We start from the raw sequence: 19,433 nt of genomic DNA on the forward strand, positions 1-19,433 counted from the left end.
ACAACCTGCATTTTGAAAACCAATGAGTTGAGATAAGGCCTGTTTCCGAGAAGCTCCCCGTCTGGGTCTTAAACACCTCGGTCATGAAAGAATGCGGTACATGCTTTAATTCACACTCGAGCCCAGGGTTTGGGGTCTGTGGGCACATCTGCATCCGCACACACCTGAGGGTGGGTTGTTAGCAAAGCTGCCCCGTATCATGACCTTGGACCTGACTCTTGGAGGCTGAGTAGGAGCCTGACAAACAGACGAAAGTGGGAGGAGGGTTCCCAGGGAGGGGCACAGCGCGGGGAGACTTGGCATCGCTTGGGAACTGAAGGAGAGATGAATGTGTCTAGGAACAGCATGCAGTGAGGGGAAAGAAGAGGGTGGAGGCCTGGTCTCTGGGAAATCCTGACATTTAAGAAGCTCTGCAGAGGAGAGGGTGCCACGGAAAGCAGCTAGAGGGAAGCAGACAGAGCTGGTGCATACCCTCCCTTTGCTAATCCGGAGTGGATGATCCGTGTGCAAGCAAGCCATCTGGTGATACCAATGGGGGAAGGACATTAACCCCAACGCAGCCTCATCGGTATCGATGGGAGCTTGGTGACAATTGTTGCTCAGTCGATTTTCTTGCCTTCTTGTAGATTTTTAATCCCCTCCTTGAGAAGCAACTTGCTGAACAGATCAAATCATATTACGAAAGGTGTGCTCAGGTCCAAGAAATAGTGTCCATGTACACGTCCACGGTACAGCAAGGGGGCGGAAGACAAGAAGCATGTAAGTACTGAGCTTCCGGAGAGCAATTTCTAGCTCTGTGTATTTGTGTCTGTACGTTTGGCTTCTTTCTACCATGGTCAAGATGGAATATATATGACTTGAGCAGTGGGAACAAATATGACTGCGAGCCCTTCCGCAGATGGAGGCAGGTGACCTTGTACGTTCTACCTGGACCCCAACCAGACCAACGGCCAACAGGAACCCACACCTGCCTCTTAGCTTCAACCATATGCGATTCAGTTTAAGAATACAAATGAAAGCGTTTCGAGCCTCGCATTGCATTCTTCCCACCCATAATGGGATCTTAGGCCAGTCTAAGAAAATAAAAGTGAATTGGAAAATAAATTAATCATTAGAAATGTTTCCCCATCGGTGCACTTTTGTCTTGGGCCATTAATATCTGAATATTAGCTTTCAGAAATGTTGAACAGTGACTTTGTTGTTTGGGGCTCGGTTTTATTTTTTTAATCCTTGAAATTGATTCATTCTGGAAGACCTTGGTAATAGCCAACAGAAGGGATGAATTTCAAACAGATTGCTTTCATGCCTGCTCATATTTGCACGGACATCCTTCACTCATACAGGGTGGTCGTTGATTATAAGACTTGGTTCCTGGCCCGTCTTGCAATATTTCAGCTTGGATCTAGGGCTTATAAATTTCTCTGTGCTTAGAGCTCCTTGCCTGATACGGTGGCACTAGAGTTAGTCACATATGTTCCTTCTGGAAGAGAAATTCCTGTGGGGCCTTTGCCATCAGGAAAAGAGAATTGAGTATGGCAGTCCTGCCCACGCATTTCACTGTCTCCAGAGCTGAACTTCCCGCCCCAGGCTGTGGAGGGATGGGTGCCTCTGGAACGTACCTCGGTCCGATAGGGTTCACAGACGAGGGTCTTGGGAAGTGAGGAGAGGCAGTGATAGGTGAGTGTGGAAAGGCAGCACTTCTGCAATTTAATTTAAGAATAGGCAATACTGGTCCCCAGCTGCTGCTCGTACAGCTGACTCATCCAGAAAATATGATGCTGTCAGAAGAGGGGGAAGATATATAGGAATAGTAATATCCCAAACAGGAAAGAAACTGATTTTGATAAGTGATGTAATTTCAGGAGAGATACTCTGAGTTGGAAGGCCATCCTTGCATGCTGATCTGTTTGGTGGCCTTGAACATTTTCCTAACATCCCCTGCCTTGCCTCCCCGGGGGTCCTTGTGCTTTGCTCCTCAACTCACGCTGCCAACAAAATGGCCTAGATATTGGCCTCCTGGGGCACAGTCCGAGGCCAGCTGCTCATTCCGTAGAATTATTCCACAGCCATCAGCAACTTGGCACATTTCCCTTGGACATGGCTTTGAATTTGTGACCTCGAGGTCAAGGCATCGTAGCTGGTTTCAAATCCCTACTGTACCCAAACCAACATCCAGTAACATGAAGTCTGACCTCTTCTTTCTAGTTCCTCTTAGGGAGGAGGGCTTTAGAAGGATGAGACCTTCCCTCCCCTAAGGGGAGTGTTGTCTCGTGCTTCCTTTGCCTGTAGGCGACCTCCAGAACTCCTACCTGGACCTGAAGCTCAGATATGAGAGTCCCTCCACGTGCAGAGCCTTCCCCTGGGAGAAAGAGCTGAAAGACCAGCACCCGGGCTTGTTCCAGGCCTTGCTGGAGATGGGCCTGTGGACAGGTAGGTAATTGTGTCTTTGCCTCGCCTTTGGACACTGGCTAGGAAGGCTCCTCCTTTTGCAGCTCCGCTCACCCTCTTTGGTGACGTATGCCTCAAAGTTATTTTTAACCCTATGTTCTAGGGTAACTTCACATTTACATTCTGCCCCTGTAGGCCCACCTCCCTCGGTGTCGCTGTGCGCATTTCCAACACTAAATACAAGGACAAATTGAGGAATCACTCCAGCCGTTCTTTTAAAGCCAAGGCCACAGAGGATGGCGTGCCGCCAGAGCTGGCCATCGAAGGCCATTGGTTTGGCCTGTACATTATTGTCAATAAAAAAATAAAAAGTACTTGCTGGTATCTCAAAAGTTGCATAAAAAATGCAAATTTTTAGCTTTTCTTGAAAAACCAAAGTTCTGGCAATGCTAGGCACAGTCTGGGAGTGAGAGTCGGCCCAGGCGTGCTCCGTCCATCCACGGTACGCCCCACCCCACCTCCCATTCCAGCACCTACCACCTGCTCCTCTCCTGTGGCTTACCTGCCTGCTCCCTCAGGCACTTGAACCTGAGATTCCTGACTTGGCACCGTAAACGGGATCTCAGCCATCTGTCTCACCTTCCCGACCGTGGCCAGCTTCTGCGTAGGCCTGGCACAGTCTGGGTGTGCTTAGTCATTCCGTGCCCCCTGGAGGGCCACAGGGGATCTTGGAATGAAGTCTGTTGGGAAGAGGAGGGGAGCCTGGAGTGCTCAGCCCGGGGAAGGGGATGCCAAGGCGAGCGATGATCACGGTCTTAGTGGTGAGAGGCCACCCGAGGTGCCGCAGAGTGCCAGCGTTCCACGGAAGAGATGCCCTGTTGCAGACAGTGCAGAGGAAATCTCGTCCGGCCTGAGGGAATCCAAACCAGACAAGATATTTCCTCTTTTCGTTCGTTTGATACCTGCTGAGTGTCTGCTCAGTTACTTGGCTAGACTTTAGAGAGAAGTAAAATCACACAAGGTCCCTGTCCTTAGGGGAAGACTTGGAAACAAAGGAAAATTAAAGATGCATCTTTTTTTAAAGACTTTATTTATTTATTTATTTATTTATTTATTTATTTATTTATGAGTGAGTGAGAGTGTGAGTAGGGGAAGGAGCAGTGGGGGCGGGAGGAGGAGGGGGAAAGAGTCTCAAGCCAGACCCTGTGCTGAGCGTGCGGAGGAGCCCAGACGCGGGGCTTGATTTCATGACCCCGAGAGCACGACGTAAGCCGAAACCAAGAGTCCAGTGTTCAACGGACTGGGCCCCCCAGGCTCCCCTGGGGATGCATCTTTAGTAAAAGCAGTGGGAATAAGTGGTAGAGTCGCAAGGAAGGAGTGGTCAGGGAAGGCTTCCTGGGAGAGGTGACACCGGGATTGATTCTTGAGGAGTCGGTAGGTGCTTGCCAGATAAGCAAGGTATCTGGGCGTCGGAGGCAGGGCAGAGGCAGAGCGATGGGAGCAGCGCAGCCCTTGGAAATGACTCGCGAGGGGCTTGGGAGGTGGGAGAAGGCCTGGAGAGTGTGACTGTGATGCAGTTCGGGCACCGTCCTGAGAGTTTGGGCTTCACCTCGTGGGTGACAGGGGCCCGTAGAAGCAGCAGATGTGATCAGACTTGGGTTTTGAGGTTCTCCGGCAGCAGCAGGCGGTGAGGGGGAGCTGAAGGGAGGGGTGTGCGCGGAAAGCAGGGGTCCTTGGCCGAGGACGCAGGCCTGGATGGGACAGGGTGCTGGGGACAGAGCTAACGGGGGTGGAGACAGGTTGGCTCTCAAGGACGTGGGGCTGCTTGGATGCGGGCAAGGACTGCGTAGCCCCTGCAGCCCAGGGCCTGACTCCGGCCCTGTGCTGCTTCTTCTCCCTCCCATTTCCTGGGGCCCAGGGGCAGGCAGGGAGCGGGGCGCCAGGCAAGGTAGGCAAGTTTCCAAAATGAACCCCAAACCCCCATTCTGCCTTCAGCTCCTGTTTTTTTCCTGGGTTACACCGCCCTGTCCGTGGGGACTGGGGAGCCTTCTGCAGAGGTTGGCCCTACACTCCTCATTAAAATCCATCTCTCTGCCTGGCACCCTGCCCTTGCTTGGGGCCAGCAGAGCGTCCTCCTGCTAACCCTGGAGACAGACTGGTGTGGCGCATGGTGTTCACTCGCTAACAAGGCCGAGCGCAACGCAGAAGAAGTTGATTTTGTAAATTGAGGTTAAAAAAAAACGAGTTTACACTTTTCACAGATCTCGAGTCTGGTCTCCTATAAAAGGAATCATCGTAGACTCGTGTGGCTACAGATCCATTCCTGGCTCCTCACCCCCATTCCTTGTGGGTTCGTCTTGCTGTTAAGGGCCTCGCTGGCTTTGGAGCGTTCTGGACAACTCTAGTTAATAAGAACTCTGCCTACATTGTTTTGTGCTCTTGCTAGTAGACTCTATTAGAACCATCCTCATGGTTTTCCATTTTTCATATCTGAGGTAAGCTCTGGGAGTGGAGTCAAGGATCATCAGGTGTTTGGGGCTTTGAATTCTGGCTGCAGGAACTGAATGGGCACAGGAAGAGAGGGCAGGACTTCAACTGTGTGAGAAGCTTCTTGGGTTGCTCATGTCTCGACCTTCTTTGCATTCATTCACTCAGCAGATGTTGACTAAGTGACCCTGTGAGCCGAGATCGAACAAAAACGGGGCCGTGTTTCATATATCAGGTCAACGTAAAGAAAAAGGTCAGCTCTCATTGCTCCTACAAAGGGAATTAATTTGTGGAATTATTATTTTTCATTCCCGGCAATTTGAAAAAATAAGACCACGGAAGACAGTGGCCTGTGATTTCTGGTTCTTTGCGGCAGAGTCATTTATTTTCTTGGCAGCATGTCCCCACATGCACAGCCCACTCCGCTTCCAGGCCGCTACATGCGCACGTTTCAGGCTTAAAAAGAGTTGTTTCTCCGCACTGTGTGATTTCGGGCGGATCATCTGCTCTCTCGCTAAGCCAACAACGCACGTCAAAGCAGTGATGAGAACATTGCAGGGGGTGGACAGTCGGGACCATTGGCTTCATCCACGACCAGCAGGGACCCTCATCGGAGGCCTGCATCCGGCCTCGCGAGGTCAGCAGTGGTCACCACCTTTCAGTTGTTCCCCAAAGTCTGAGCTGTACTTTTCCTACCGCAAGAGAGAATCACCCAATATTTGTACCCTCCCTCTTTAAGGACTGTAATCGAAAATGTGTTTTTGTGGTAAGATACATGTAGTGTAAAACTCCCCATCATAACCATCTTTCTGTGTACTCCTCAGTGGGGTTAAGCCCGTCCACATTGTTTTTTTCCCATCCACATTGTTGCATAGATCTCTAGAACTTTCTCACCTTGCAAAACTGAAACTGTACCCATTAAACAACGGCTCCGCATTTTCCCTCCCCACAGCCCCTGATAACTGCTGTTCTAGTTCCTGTCTCCATGTACTTGCCTGTTCTAGAAGCCTCTTGTAGGTGGGATCGTGCAGTGTCCGTCTTTCTGTGGCTGGCTTAGTTCACTTAGCACCATGTCCTCAGGAGTGTCGTGGCATGTGTCTGAATCTTCTTCCTTTTGAAGACTGAATAATAGCCCATCATCTGTATATACCACATTTCGTTTGTCTGTCGATGGATACTTGGGTTGCTCCCACCTGTTGGCTATTGTGAGTAGAGCTGCAATGAACGTGGGTGTGCAGATACCTCCTCCAGATTCAGCTTTCAATTCCTTTGGGGATAGACTCCGAGGTGGGGTTACTGGATCATGTGGGCATCCTGTTTCATTTTTCGAAGAACCTTCCTACTCTTTTTCATAAGCGGCTACGCCATTTTACGTTCCCACTGACAGTGCCCAAGGGTTCCCATTTCTGTACATCTTGGCCAACGTTTGTTATCTTCTGGTCCTTTGATAAATAGCCATCCTCGTGGGTGTGACATGTAATTTATGTGTGTAATTTATATACTGGGGAGAGTTTGGTTTAATAGCAATTAGGAATGATGCTCTCATCGATGACATGAAAGCTCTTTGTGGACAGAGAGGCACCATATGGATATGAGGGATAGGGTCGCCTGAAGAGGGCTCATCTCACTCTGCCTTGAGTCATAACGATTTGATCCCGTTTGTGCCTCTATCACACAATTGCAAGCTTGTTGAGGGTAGCACAGGAAGTAGCAGTGTCCCACTTATACTTCCAGTTCTCCACGGTGTCTACAAAGGTGCTGGCCATACAGGAGGTGCTTAGTTGTGGAGCCTTCTTCTGTATGACCCTACACAGCACGTTTCTGTAACATTCCCCTCCCAGAGCATCCTTCACCCACCCATGCTCCTCGGCAGGCTTACAAATAGTCTTCAAGTCCCAACTCAAATACTACCCCCTCAAACGGCCCTTTTCTCTGTCCCCAGGGAGACTGCTTTTCCTCCCACGCTCCCCTTGCCATTTCGTGGGTATCCTCTTCACTATACCTGTCCTACCGCATCATCATTGTTGCTTTGCCTGTCTGATTCCACAGTGGAGCTTCTAAGGCTTCAAAGACAGGGACTGGGATCTACGTTTCCTTTGAAGTCCCCCAATAAGTATTTGTTGAGTAACTGAACGCATTCCAAATGATTAAACGATACATTCGCAGCACTAAAAATGTCTTTGTTGGGTCAATCGATCGCTGAGGGAAGGAGGAATTTGACTAGTAGGAGACACACGTTCAAGGTCTACGCTAGCCAAGCCACGACACCAATCTCAACTGATAGAAGTCTATGGGCTTCTTGGCCCTCTTTCTACATTTTTCTCATTTCTTGCACACTCCTTCAGTCTGTTCTCTCCCTGGAGCTGCGGCCCTGGCTCTGAGACACCTCTGCAAACATAATTCTGTTTCCCAGGCCTGCCAGCGAGCTGGGTTCCAACTCCTCCCCGTCCACAAGAGCAGCCCGGAATCCTTCTTACGCACAGCCGGTACAAAAGAATTCCCAAAAAACGAAGCCCTCATGGCTCTCGCGTTTTCATTTCATTTCATGGATCTCGCTGTCTGTTAATCTACTGCTGAAGGAGACAGGTGCCCAGATGTAAAACAGCCGCAAGGTTCACGCACGCCCAATTCGGCACCCGTGGATTGGATCCCTCCAGCAACGTGCTGGGCCCTGGGGCAACCGAATGAAAAGACTTAACTCCAGCCCACACAGAACTCTCTGCCAAGTGCCAGGGGTTGAGGAGGAGGGAGGCTTCTTAAAGGTTGACAGCTGATGTGCGAGCCTTGTATAAAATGCAGCTGTGCCCACCGGTGGTTCCCACCCTGAAGAATCACAGGACGTGGTCCTCGTCGCCCCGAGTAGGCATGCCTTTGAATTAGAGACGGCAGCGCTCGGGGCCCTCAGCTGCAGTCACAGAGACGTGGCAGGGGACATTCCTGCCTCCCGGCATTCCAGAGCCACTGCTCTGCATTCTGATTGCCATGCTTGGCACGGGAATCCTACTGTGCTGCTCTGTCCCAAAGTCCACGACGGCCCAGGCCCTGGGTGGCATCCAACACGAGACCCCGTGTTCAAGACCTCAGGGGGACCATCATGATTGGTCACCCTCTATGTTGTTTCCTGGGGAACCTCCAATTCTCTAGGAAAATGGCTCTGTCGGAGCATAGAAATTGCCCTATTAGCATTTGGGCCTTCTCCAATGCCGGGATGGTAGTGTTCCAGTCTGTGTGCTCTTTCATTATTGAAGAGGTGTGCTGGCTATGTCTTTCATTCTCCTGTTGCAACTTCCTTGTCAAAAGGGAGCCCTTAGAATTCAAAAAAACCCTTTGAATGGGGCTCCAGCATCCAGGGAAGAGAGGTGGTGGGGATGGGTTGGGGGGGGGTTGCTGGTAAGAGGCTGGGGGTGGGAGGCGGGGGATGGTAGTGGAGGAGAGCTCCAGGCCAGAGAGCTGGTTGGGGTAGGAAGGAGTGAGGAGAGCGCAAAGACTGAGGTGCAGGTGGGGTGCAAAGGCGGGGAGGGACAGGTGAGCCGGCTGGCATGCCCCTGGGGACGTTGCACGGAGGCTGGATCTGTTACCCCCTCCCTCCTCCTGGGCTGGGCGCCTCTGGGCCCACGGGAGTCAGAGGCCGAGGCTGCAGAAAGCCAAGGTCCACCAGCAAACGGGTCTCGAGAGGAGGCCGGGTCCTGCGTGGGCTCGCCTCCCGGGGCGGACACCATCTGCGTCTGGTTCCTCTCGTTTCTGTTTTTGTTCGGGTCTGGCCTGACTTGCCCCGGCTCGGCAGTGCTGAGTGCAGCAGACGAGGGACCTCCACGACATGCCAAGGGGTGGCTGGTCTTGCTGGCGTCACTCTAGTTTGCTTTTAACTGTTCGTATTTTTGCCAACGATGGCAGTGTTTATTTGGAAACACTAACATGCAGAGCACGGAAATGTTAGACAGACAGTAATGTTTCTTAATAACACCGGGATACCGTGTCCTTTAAGAGCTATTTTCAGTGTTGTTCATTGAAAACCCATCATCTTTATTTTTATTTAAGAAAGCATACATTATAGTTGTTGGTGGTGGGTTTTTTTCTTTTTTTTTTTAATACACAGAAGCACAAAGGAGAGAACAGAGAGGGGCATACTTTTCCTGCTCAGTGAACCCCTGATGGGGGTCCTGGTTGGGGGGGTGGGGCTGGGCTGTGGAGAAAGGAGGGAGAGAAATTATGGGGACAAACTAGAAAACTTGCATACTGGAGTACAAGCCGTTTACCTTTTTTTTTTTTTTAAGATTTATCTATTTTATTTTTAAAGATTTTATTTATTGATTGATGAGAGACACAGAGAGAGAGGCAGAGACACAGGCAGAGGGAGAAGCAGGCTCCCCACTGAGCACGGACGCGGGGCTCGATCTCAGGACCCTGGGACCACACGGACCTGAGCTCGAAATCAAGGCCTAAGCCCAACCCGCCGAGGCACACAAGCATGTCCCAAGCCACTTTTGAGAAATAAGCCATCTCCTTGGGTCCCTGGGGCTCCCAGGATCAGAATGCAAATAAGGAATATGATGCATGTTGTAGGTTTTTTTGTGTTTTTGTTGTTGTTGTTGTTTTAAGTAGTAAACCGGTGAGATCTTCCTTTTCTGGTTAGCTGACATTTTCTCCTTTCACTTCTTTTTCCCTTTCCAACTCGTACTTTGGATGCGTTCCACCTTTTGGAAGCTTGAAACTAAAAATGCCTTTCCTGTCGATGCCCCCCGTCCCCCTCACGAGGCACGAGGCAGCCTGTCTCCTGAATTCCCAATCAGGTGCCCACGCCAGCTCCCCAGCAAGGGCCCACCTTCTCATTTTCTGCTCTTTGCCTCCGTTAATGATGAGCCTGCAAACGGCCGCCTTATGGGATTGCGTAGAAGAGAAAAAGGAACAAAATGAACAAGGCCCGTGCTCCTGGGGAAACGGGAAGGGTTAATTAGTGAGGGCGCTGGCCTTGTGTTTCCCTAGCTTCTGGGGCAGGAGGCGAGAAAATGGGAAAGAAGATGGCTCCTTCTTCTATTTTGTTTGTTTGTTTTTTCCATTATGCCATTAATCTCCATAAACAAGGCATGTTTTTTAGTTACAGATCGAGGAGAAAAAAAATGCATATGCTAAACCAGATGGGTGAAATTAACAGTTTCATTAAACTAATTTTAAAATTGCCAGTTTTACAGTATCACCAGTGGTACCATGGCTTTCATTTTCTGCCGCAGTTGGAATTTGAACTTTAAAGGATGTGCAAAAAGAGCAGTTTTACTTTAGAATATTATTATTTTTTTATTATATTCACTAGTGCAGAAAATTGTTTAGATTCTTTTGCTGAGAAAATACTGATCGGTAATATTTTGGGGGGGAGTTAGGAGTTTTAATATGTAAAAGAAATAATGAAACCTTTTCAATCTGCCTTGGTTGCAGTCTGCAGGTTTTTTGTGCTAAGGTTTTGAGCTTTATGGAGGATTCCCCTTTTGCTCCTTGCTCCTCAGCAATCCCAGCTACCTGGGCACTCTTGCTAATGATTTCTGGGGTTCTGTGCCAGGGGTCAGCAGGGCAAGTGTTTCATTTAGAGCTTCATTTGGTTGGGAGCCTCCTCTCTCCTCTGAGCCCACAAAGCCTGTGTCTGTGGGTACTCAGGCAAAACTCATCATCTTGGTTAGGTGTTCGGTGGAGCAGGTGAGGTGAGGATGAATCATTAACAAAATGTTAATGTTGCTCTGCTCAGAACGTGCACAGAGGGGCATCTGAGATGAGTACATATTTAAAAGTAAATATATGAATAAGTAGGAGTAGGATTTATTTTGCAACTCCATCTGAGTGCTGCAGTGCATACTAAATCCAGTGGAGTAGGTTCTTATCCTGTCTAATGGTTGAGTGGGATGGAATTCTCTCACCTATTCAAAGGGAAAATCCAAAATGAGATCCCCAGACTCCTGGTGGAAAAGGGTGTTATTATTCAGATATATCCCAACAGATGAGCAGAGGGAAATGTTCGAGGATGTTCATTGCCATGTTGTCGGTTATAGCAAAATCACTGGAAGCAACCCAAGAGTCTAAAAATAGAGAACCGGTTGGGGACACAGCACTGCTATAGAATGCAATACTACCGAAGCTTTAGAAAGCGTGGGTTTCTGACAGACACAAATACTCATGATACTTGGTTAATTTAAACAAGAAAGTTGAAGGTCAGAATTACAGGAGCTTTTTGGAAAGAAAATGCATATGTATCAACACAGATAGATGTGTATATGAATTATTGTCTGTGCAAAGAGAAAAGTCTGGAAGCAGACACACCAAGCTTTTAACAGTGTTTATCTTCGCTATTAAAGAAGGATTGGGAGAGAGGGCACTTGTGGTTTCATTTTATACAAATCTGCATTATTTGAAATTTTTTTAAAGCAGCTATTTCTTTAGGGATTAAAAAATACAGAAAGAGAAGCAAATTGCATTGTTTAGTCTGGTGATTTTTTCAGCACCTGTTGCTTGGGATCGACAGAGTAAAAGCAGTTGCCTCTTGGAATCTAGAAGGCTGAGGTGAGGTGTTTTGGGAGCCAGGAGATGAGACTGCCTTCCGGGCAGGGCTGGGCTCCTTCTTCGCAGCTCGGCAAAGTGGAGGCACGTGTCCCCCACTCAGGGAACAGCCAGCACGCCTATGTGCCCAAAAGGACTGGCACCAGCTCATAACCAATAGCTTGGCTTTCACAATTTCATCCTTGGCTCCCACTGGTTTGGCTTTCACAATTTCATGCTTGGATCCCACTGGCCTCTGTTTTTAGCATGGACTTCTGCAAGAGAATTGCCCTTAAATAAATCTAATCTCAGACCTGCCCATTTCAGTTTTCCCACATTGGAAGCTCCCCTTAATGGGGGTACTGATGGAATGAGTCCTTTGTTGCCTCCTGAAAGTTGTTGGGAGCATTTCAGTTTGGGATAGAATGAGAAAAGACAAGAAAAATGTTGGACATGACAATTTTCAGGCAGATAAAATTTGTCTTAAATAAGATGCCCATGTCTCTTTAAAGATAAATAACATCTACAGAATTCTATATGGTCCTTTGTAACATATAATCTAATAGATTAGAAAACAAACATTTGTTGCCTAAATTAACGAACATGGGAGATGAATAGTGTAGAGAGACTTTGGAAGACAGTCACGCGTATGTAGTAAGACCATATAACCTGCTAGTTTGGGGCTTAAATGTTTATCAGATTTGTGAGACGGTTAGGTAAAAGGAAGTACCGTACAGCTTAAGGCAGTTGCATAGAGAAGGGCCCATCGATAATGGTGAGGCACTTATTAAGACATCCGGTAGCCCCTTAATTAGCAGGTAGGTGCAGCACAGTAAGTAAGACCCTGACTTACTTTCCTGACCCGCAAAGCTGAACTCAAAACCCGGCTCAGCCACTTACCAGGTTTTGTAACATTGGACGGGTTAGTTGACTTCTCCAGGCTTCAAACTCCTCATTGGAAAAATGAGGACACTAATAATAGTCCCTACCTCATCAAATTGTTCCGATTACATGACATAATTTGCATAAGACACCTAATCCAATATTAGGTGTTTTTTAAGCCCTCCATTAAAAGGTTGACTCATTCCTTTTACTGTATTTAGAAACCCTCAAGAAAAACTGGAGGCAAAAGATAAGAAAGCATCTCAAAATAAGGTTCTTTTGCTCGACTTTTTAGAGCGGCACCTAGGAACTATTTCTGAGATAAAATACATTCTTCTTCCCTGAGTCTTGGGGGGGAAAAAAGTCTCTCTGGAACTTTCGGTGGTCCTGATTTGGTGGTGAGTTACACCGAGTAAATTACTCTCTGGAGGTGCTTTCTCAGCTATATAAGGCACATCCTTTTCCCCAGGATACTAGGCTGTCATTTAGTGCCAAAGAAAAAACTATTTGCAGAATGACACCGTGGCATCCCCAAAGGGCTTAATTTACCTTCCTGGAAGGTGGTATATTTCAAGGCGCTGCAGAAACAGCCATATTAATAACTCAGGTGGTTTAATTGGCTTTTCCCTCTTCTTTCTATAGCCACGTCTATCCCATGGTAATTAATCGTGTGTGCTGTGAATTGTGGTTATTTACAGTGCCAAGGAACCAAAATGAATCTGTATTAGAAATCGGCAGGAGGATATTTGAGAAAGCTGTAAAGAGACTCTCCACTGTTGATGGTCTTCACCAAATTAGCTCTGTCGTCCCCTTTCTGATGGATTCCAGCTGCTGTGGATACCATAAAGCATCCTACTACCTCGCAGTCTTTTATGAAACTGGATTAAATGTACCTCGGGATCAGCTGCAGGTAGAGTATTTCATGGGTTCCAGGAACATCAGTCACCTGCGTTATTTGCAGAGTAATGCTCTCATGCCCCAGGTGGGAACTAGACATGTTTGTGCTCCATGGAATCCTTTAAAAATCTTTACACTCAAGAAAAACGTCCTAGGGCTATTTTAAATACAGGATCTTCTATTTTCAGTGAGTGAAAAAAGGTGCCTCAATTCTGGACACAGGCTGGGGGTATGATTGGTATACTCTAAGTCAGAGTTTGGGCAGGGCTTACCGGAATCCAGAATAGGTGCCTCTAACCCAATTCTTAAAACTACTTAACTGCTCTGGCCCTAGGACCGTCATCTCTCATGACCATTTTGCTAAGTGAAGTCATTCGGACCTCTCTAAGCAAAGTATTGTCACAGCCAGACCTCTACCGTCAATAGAAAAGCCTATATCAGACTGTTTAAGTTGTGGTTTTGAGACCCAGTTAAGTATAGAACTTGCTGAACATTTGGAATCCCATTTTATAAGTGCTATGAGCAGTTCCTGACCACTTTTAGTTTTCAGATCTACACCGAGCATGAACACACCCTGGATTTGAAGAGACTCAGGTTGTTTAAACCTGCCCAGGTGGTTCCATGCCCCCTCCAAGGGACTTCTTTGTGTATGTCTCCGGCTTCTTGAAGTCCATCCCCAATCGCATGCTTTTCCGAGACCCCACGGCAATCCCCACAAAGGTGAAATAGTGAAGAGGATTCTAGCCCTGTCTCTGTCCCAAAGTGGCTGGTTGGCCATAGACACATGACTTCAAATCTCTCTCCTGTCTTTCCTCAAATATGAAATGAGGCTGTTGGACCGGCTGACCTCCAAAGACCCTTCCCAACACTAACATTCTGAGAGTGTAAGGTTAGGACATGGTCCCTATGCAGATCGTCTGCCATAGATGATGTAACTGAAGCAGACTGGGGATCCTTGGAACAGTTGGCGGATACACAAACAGATCCTATGAGAGAAGTCAGAAGACGACCTCTGTTTTCACCGAGTAATGGACAGAAGTCAAGGAGTCATGAGCTATTAGGCATTAAGAAGGACAGAGTGCTAGGATTTGTAATCCATTAGAGAGCTGCTGTGGCTTCTTTTCTAAAAAAAATTTTTTAAAGGCACATTAACATGTTTCTGGAATGACGAGGTTCATATATAAGGGGTGGGGTCAAATGACTTTTCAATGTTAGGATTTTATGACCCTTTTCTACAGTCTTGTGAACAAGACTGTAAATTTGTGACTGTACATTTCTTCCTAACAGGGCATGTTGTATAGTTTGGTGGGAGGCCAGGGCAGTGAGAGGCTGTCTTCAATGAATCTTGGATACAAACACTACCAGGGTATTGACAACTACCCCCTGGACTGGGAGCTGTCCTATGCCTACTACAGCAATATTGCCACAAAGACGCCCCTTGACCAGCACACACTTCAGGGAGACCAGGTAAGATAAAGACGTGGGCAGAGATAGTTGTGGCTCTGTTTCCTGGGGCTTCCTGAACAATTTTATATAGTGTCTGCACCTGTGGTTGGCTCATTTTCAGGCTTTTAGAGGATGAGCATAATTGAATAGAGAGAAAAGCTATCTTGCACTCTCCAATTCATATTTCCTGACTGTCTTCTCAGGCTGAATGCAGGAACAATCCCACATCTATACATGAAAAGCCTTTCATGAACAGGAGGACTTGCATGGGAAGAGTAGATTTGGCCCTGGGCATATTTTGATTTTGCAAAAAAATGTGTATCAGAAATATAGACACCTTGTCTTTGTTCCAAGACCATGTGAGGGGTGGATCTGGAGGTGTTAGGGATTGGGTCAAATAGAGTGGTGAGAGTAAGCCAAGGGCTCCTATCAATGGGTGACAAGCAAGCAGAATTTGTGGTGTAAGGAAGCAAGCTCCACCCCTGGCTATGTTCCCAATGCTGGGCATCCCGAGAAGTATCCATCCACATCACAAGAGCCTTGTTAGCTCAGGGCTTCCAAGTGACCGACATGGGATGCTTGAAGACTGCCCCAGCCCAAATTAAGGACTGGATGAGGAATAATAACTCTAGCTTCTAATCTTGCAGGCTTCCAAATCCTATCAACTCATGAGGCGGAGAAATCAGTGGCTTATATCTGCCAAAAAAATACATAACATGTTACATTGAATCAACTGATGGTTTGTTTTGAGGACCATAATGAAAGGGTATATAAGTAGAAGTGATCATGCAGGAATTCAAGGAAAGCTGCCTCTAGATGAGGCAGGTCTGCATTTGGTGGGAGTAGACTACAGACTATGATGTGGTTGGCTTCTTGAAATGTCTTTGTCTGTATCCTCTTTATCCAGGAAGGATTTCAGAGATTTTGATGGTTGTAGCCTTTGAGGTGGAGAGGAAATGCAAGCAGTCTCTACCAGCAGTTGGCGATTTTTTTTTTCCTGTAAAGGGCCAGATAGTAAATATTTGAGGCTTTGCTCATACAGCCTCTGTTGTCACTACTCACCCCTGCCAGAGACAATATATAAGCAAACAAGGAACCTGGGTTTCTGTAGCCATAAATAGTATGTAAACTGCATGGCTGGATTTGGCCCTGGTGGAGGCCATAAACTCTTGATTTTCCCTGCTTCTGCTCCCGTGAGCCCAGGGGATACCCCTGGCTAGGTCAAGATTGTAGAATCTTAGCCTGAGCAGCTAACTGGGAACCTGTCCACAGTCACTGGTGGTCCCCAGCGCTGCTTCTAGATTGCATTCAGAAAACCACTCACAGTGCAGAAAACTTGCACTTTGATGATACAAGTAGATGGTGTCTGGAAATGAAATCTGCAGTGGCGGCCATACGGTTTCAAAATAAATGACTCAGAGGTATATGCTGTCAGTGACCATTAAACATGAGTCAAACTATAAAATACCAAATGGCTATCTACAGAGATGTTCCAATTCCTTCCAAAAACAGTGATTTCTCCTGAATAAGCTTACGCAACCTCATCATTATTGTATGTATTCTCACAGCGTATATAAGCCGTGCACAAAATTTGACCTCAGTTCGACAGGAATTAATTTATGAATCGATAAAGTTGGTTTTTTTTTAAGAAAGGAATTATTCTGAAAAAAAAATTCATAGAAAAAGCAAGCCACGAAGTCATGTTGCAGTTGTTGCACTCAGCCAGAATGTGTTAATACTGTCCTCTATGTATACATTATACTTTTAAGAATTCTAATTCAGCATAAATTAGCAATGGGAAATGGTACGTTGCTAACAAGCGCCTTTTCTTTTGAAGATTTGGCACATGAAATGTTGCGATTATGAAAGAAAAGGTTTAATTGGTCAGAACCAGGGAAGATGAATAGAAGAGATCCATCTTGCAGCTGAAAGTCGTATGATTAAGAATCACAGATAGGAATTATACAGTTAGAAGAGTTGTATCCTCGCTCATTTTTTTAAGAATGTGTAATTAATGGCTTCTTGAGAATTTAAGCAGGTGTCATACATTGATTTAAATGTCCTTTTGTTGAGAAATCTATTAATTCATCAGCAGCACGTAACCAATGAGGAGATGCGGAAAGCCAGACTTCTAATTAACAAGCCGAGGATCCGTCAGTAACTCCTTCCCGGATTCTCACTTCATTTTCTCTTTTATGTAACTCGTGGTTCACATCATTTCATCTTCTTTATGAGTAATCTCGCTTCATGTCACTTCTCTATGATTTAGCGGGACTCGGCCTCAGGTGAAAGAGAAAGGAGCTGGTGGGGGGGGTTATTTGTTTTTGTGGCTTGATCGCAAATGAGTTTCTTTCATTCTCTCTGCTCCTGGGAATGTGCTTTTCTTTTTCTTTTTCTTTTTCTTTTTCTTTTTTAAGATTTTTATTTATTTATTTGAGAGAGAGAGAGAGGGGGGAAGCAAGCACAAGCAGGGGGAGTGGGCAAGGGAGAAGCAGGCCCCCCTCTGAGCAGGGAGCCCGACTCGGGGCTCGATCCCAGGGCCCTGGGATCATAACCTGAGCTGGAAGCAGATGCTTAACCGACTGAGCCACCCAGGCGCCCTGGGAATGTGCTTTTCCACAAGGCTCGGTCCCGGCCTCCTCTCTCTGCACCTCCTAGAGGAGGTCTCATCCACACCCCTGGGGTCAACTGCCCTCCATATACTGATGACACTCAGACCTTCCTTTCCAGCTGAGATTTTCTCACGCGCCCCCATCTGCAATCATAACACGCGGTGAAGGCAACACACCACCTCCCCTCTCCGTCCCCACCGAACTCCTCCATGGACGGCACCGCTGTCTGTGCCAGCAGCCCAGGAGCCATCCCTCCCCATCCTCCCACAGGTACACTCATCCCACCATCCTTACCTGCCCACCCCTCTCGCCTCCCACCCCCATTCCTGCTGCCACAGGCGACATTCACCCCTTGTCATCTCTGCCCTGAGCTGCTGGACCACCTCCTGTTCTGCACTTAATTGTGCCCCCCCCCACACCTGTTGAAGCCCTAACCCCCAGCACCTCAGAATGAGACTCTCTTTGGAGATAAAGGCTTTAAGGAGCTAATTCAGTTGAATTGGGGTCATTAGATGGGCCCTGCTGTAATATGACTGGTGTCCTTATAAGAAGAGGGGATAGGACATGGATAAAACAGTGCAATAACCACATGAGGACTCAGTGGGAAGGTGGCCCCCTGCATGGTATGGAGAAAGGCCTTAGAAGAAACTAAACCTGCCAAAATTTGATCTTGAACTTCTGGCCTCTGGAACTTCAGGAAAATGAACGTCTGGTTTGCACCGCCCTACCTTGTTTTGTTGTGGCGGCCACAGCAAACTGATACGCTTCCTAACTGGTCTTTCTGTCACCAGTCTTGTCCCATCCATTCTCTTCTCACCGAGGCCAAAGTAGGCTGTCAACCATCAAGGTTCTCAACCGGTGGCACATCAAAGTCCCCTGGGGTTTAAAGAATACCTCTGCTTAGGTTCCACCCTGTAGTCTTGAAGCCACAGGCCGGGCGGCCTGGCCCTATGTGCATATGTGAATGTGTATACATTTGCCCTTGAACAACCTAAGAGTTAAGGGCACCGAACCCCCACACAATTAAAAGTCCACGTATAACTTTTGACTTCCCCAGACTTTCCTACTGATAGCCTGCCCTTGACCAGGAGCCTTACTGGTAACGTAAATAGTCAATTAACACATATTGTATGTTTTATGTGTTATAAACCGTGTTCTGACAATAAGGTCAGCTAGAGAGAAAATATGAATAAGAAAACCATGAAGAAAATATATTCATAGTACAGTATTAAAAAAAAATCTGCATGTAGGTGGGCCCATGTAGTTCAAACCTGTGTGTTCAAGTGTATTTAAAAAGCTCAGAGGGGCACCTGGGTGGCTCAGCGGTTGAGCATCTGCCTTTGGCTCAGGTCATGATCCCGGGATCCTGGGATCGAGTCCCGCATCGGGCTCCTGTGTCTCTGCCTCTCTCTGTGTGTCTCTCATGAATAAATACCTAAAATCTGAAGGAAGGAAGGAAAGAAGGAAGGAAGGAAAGAAGGAAGGAAGGAAAGAAGGAAGGAAGGAAAGAAAGAAAAGAAAAGAAAAGAAAAGAAAAGAAAAAAGAAAAGAAAAAGAAAGAAAAAGAAAAAGAAAAAGAAAAAGAAAAAGAAAAAGAAAAAGCAAGAGCTCAGATGCTCATAATATGCAGCCAGAGTTGAGAGGAACTGACCCACGAGATCTAAGCTCGGCTGGTGGCTTGGCATGGGAGGCTTTCCTTGATCTGGTTTCTCTTTCTCCGAAGTCCGCTGTCCCTAATCCCTGCTCGATCTGTCCTCTCTGGTGACACGGTACTTTTGGCCACACTGTGCTGTTCACACCTCCTAGCCCCGTTCGGCCTCCCCCGCCTGGTATGCTTCTCCACACTTGCTCCCCCGTCTTGCCTGCTGACCCCTCCTCCGTGAACCCTGGGCTCAGACGTCACCTCCTCCTCCTCCAGATCTCCTGCTTGGGGCGGGGGGGGGGGCCGCGGCACCCCGGTGTACAGCTGCCGATGGATGCCTTGAACAGGGTCCCAGCGCTGGCTTCCCCAGGGGACTGTAGGCTCTCCAACATGAGCTCCTGTCTGCTCACATCAGTGACCCCAATGCCCCGAATAGTGCCTGACACACAGTTGGCACCCAGTGTTTACCGATGGGATGATGGACGGGATAACCGTGCTGCATATCCAGTGACGAACACGAACTTGGTGCGCTGTCTTGTGGACTCCCTGGTGCTCTCTGA

General features: G+C 47.5%; 1 protein-coding gene across 6 annotated transcripts in view; it reads left to right on the forward strand.

Annotated features, from left to right (window-relative positions):
- The window catches only part of SEL1L3 (SEL1L family member 3), a 99,920-nt gene that overhangs the window by 38,189 nt on the left and 42,298 nt on the right, over positions 1 to 19,433 (forward strand). For all 6 annotated transcript variants that reach the window (XM_038533552.1, XM_038533549.1, XM_038533551.1 and 3 more), the window contains exons 8-11: positions 627 to 759; positions 2,290 to 2,430; positions 12,975 to 13,186; positions 14,461 to 14,640. In XM_038533552.1, coding sequence (XP_038389480.1) covers positions 627 to 759; positions 2,290 to 2,430; positions 12,975 to 13,186; positions 14,461 to 14,640 — 666 coding nt within the window. The remainder of the gene's footprint in view (positions 1 to 626; positions 760 to 2,289; positions 2,431 to 12,974; positions 13,187 to 14,460; positions 14,641 to 19,433) is intronic.

Source organism: Canis lupus, chromosome 3, assembly GCF_011100685.1.
Source record: "Canis lupus familiaris isolate Mischka breed German Shepherd chromosome 3, alternate assembly UU_Cfam_GSD_1.0, whole genome shotgun sequence".
In the NCBI taxonomy this organism is placed as follows: Eukaryota; Metazoa; Chordata; class Mammalia; order Carnivora; family Canidae; genus Canis; species Canis lupus.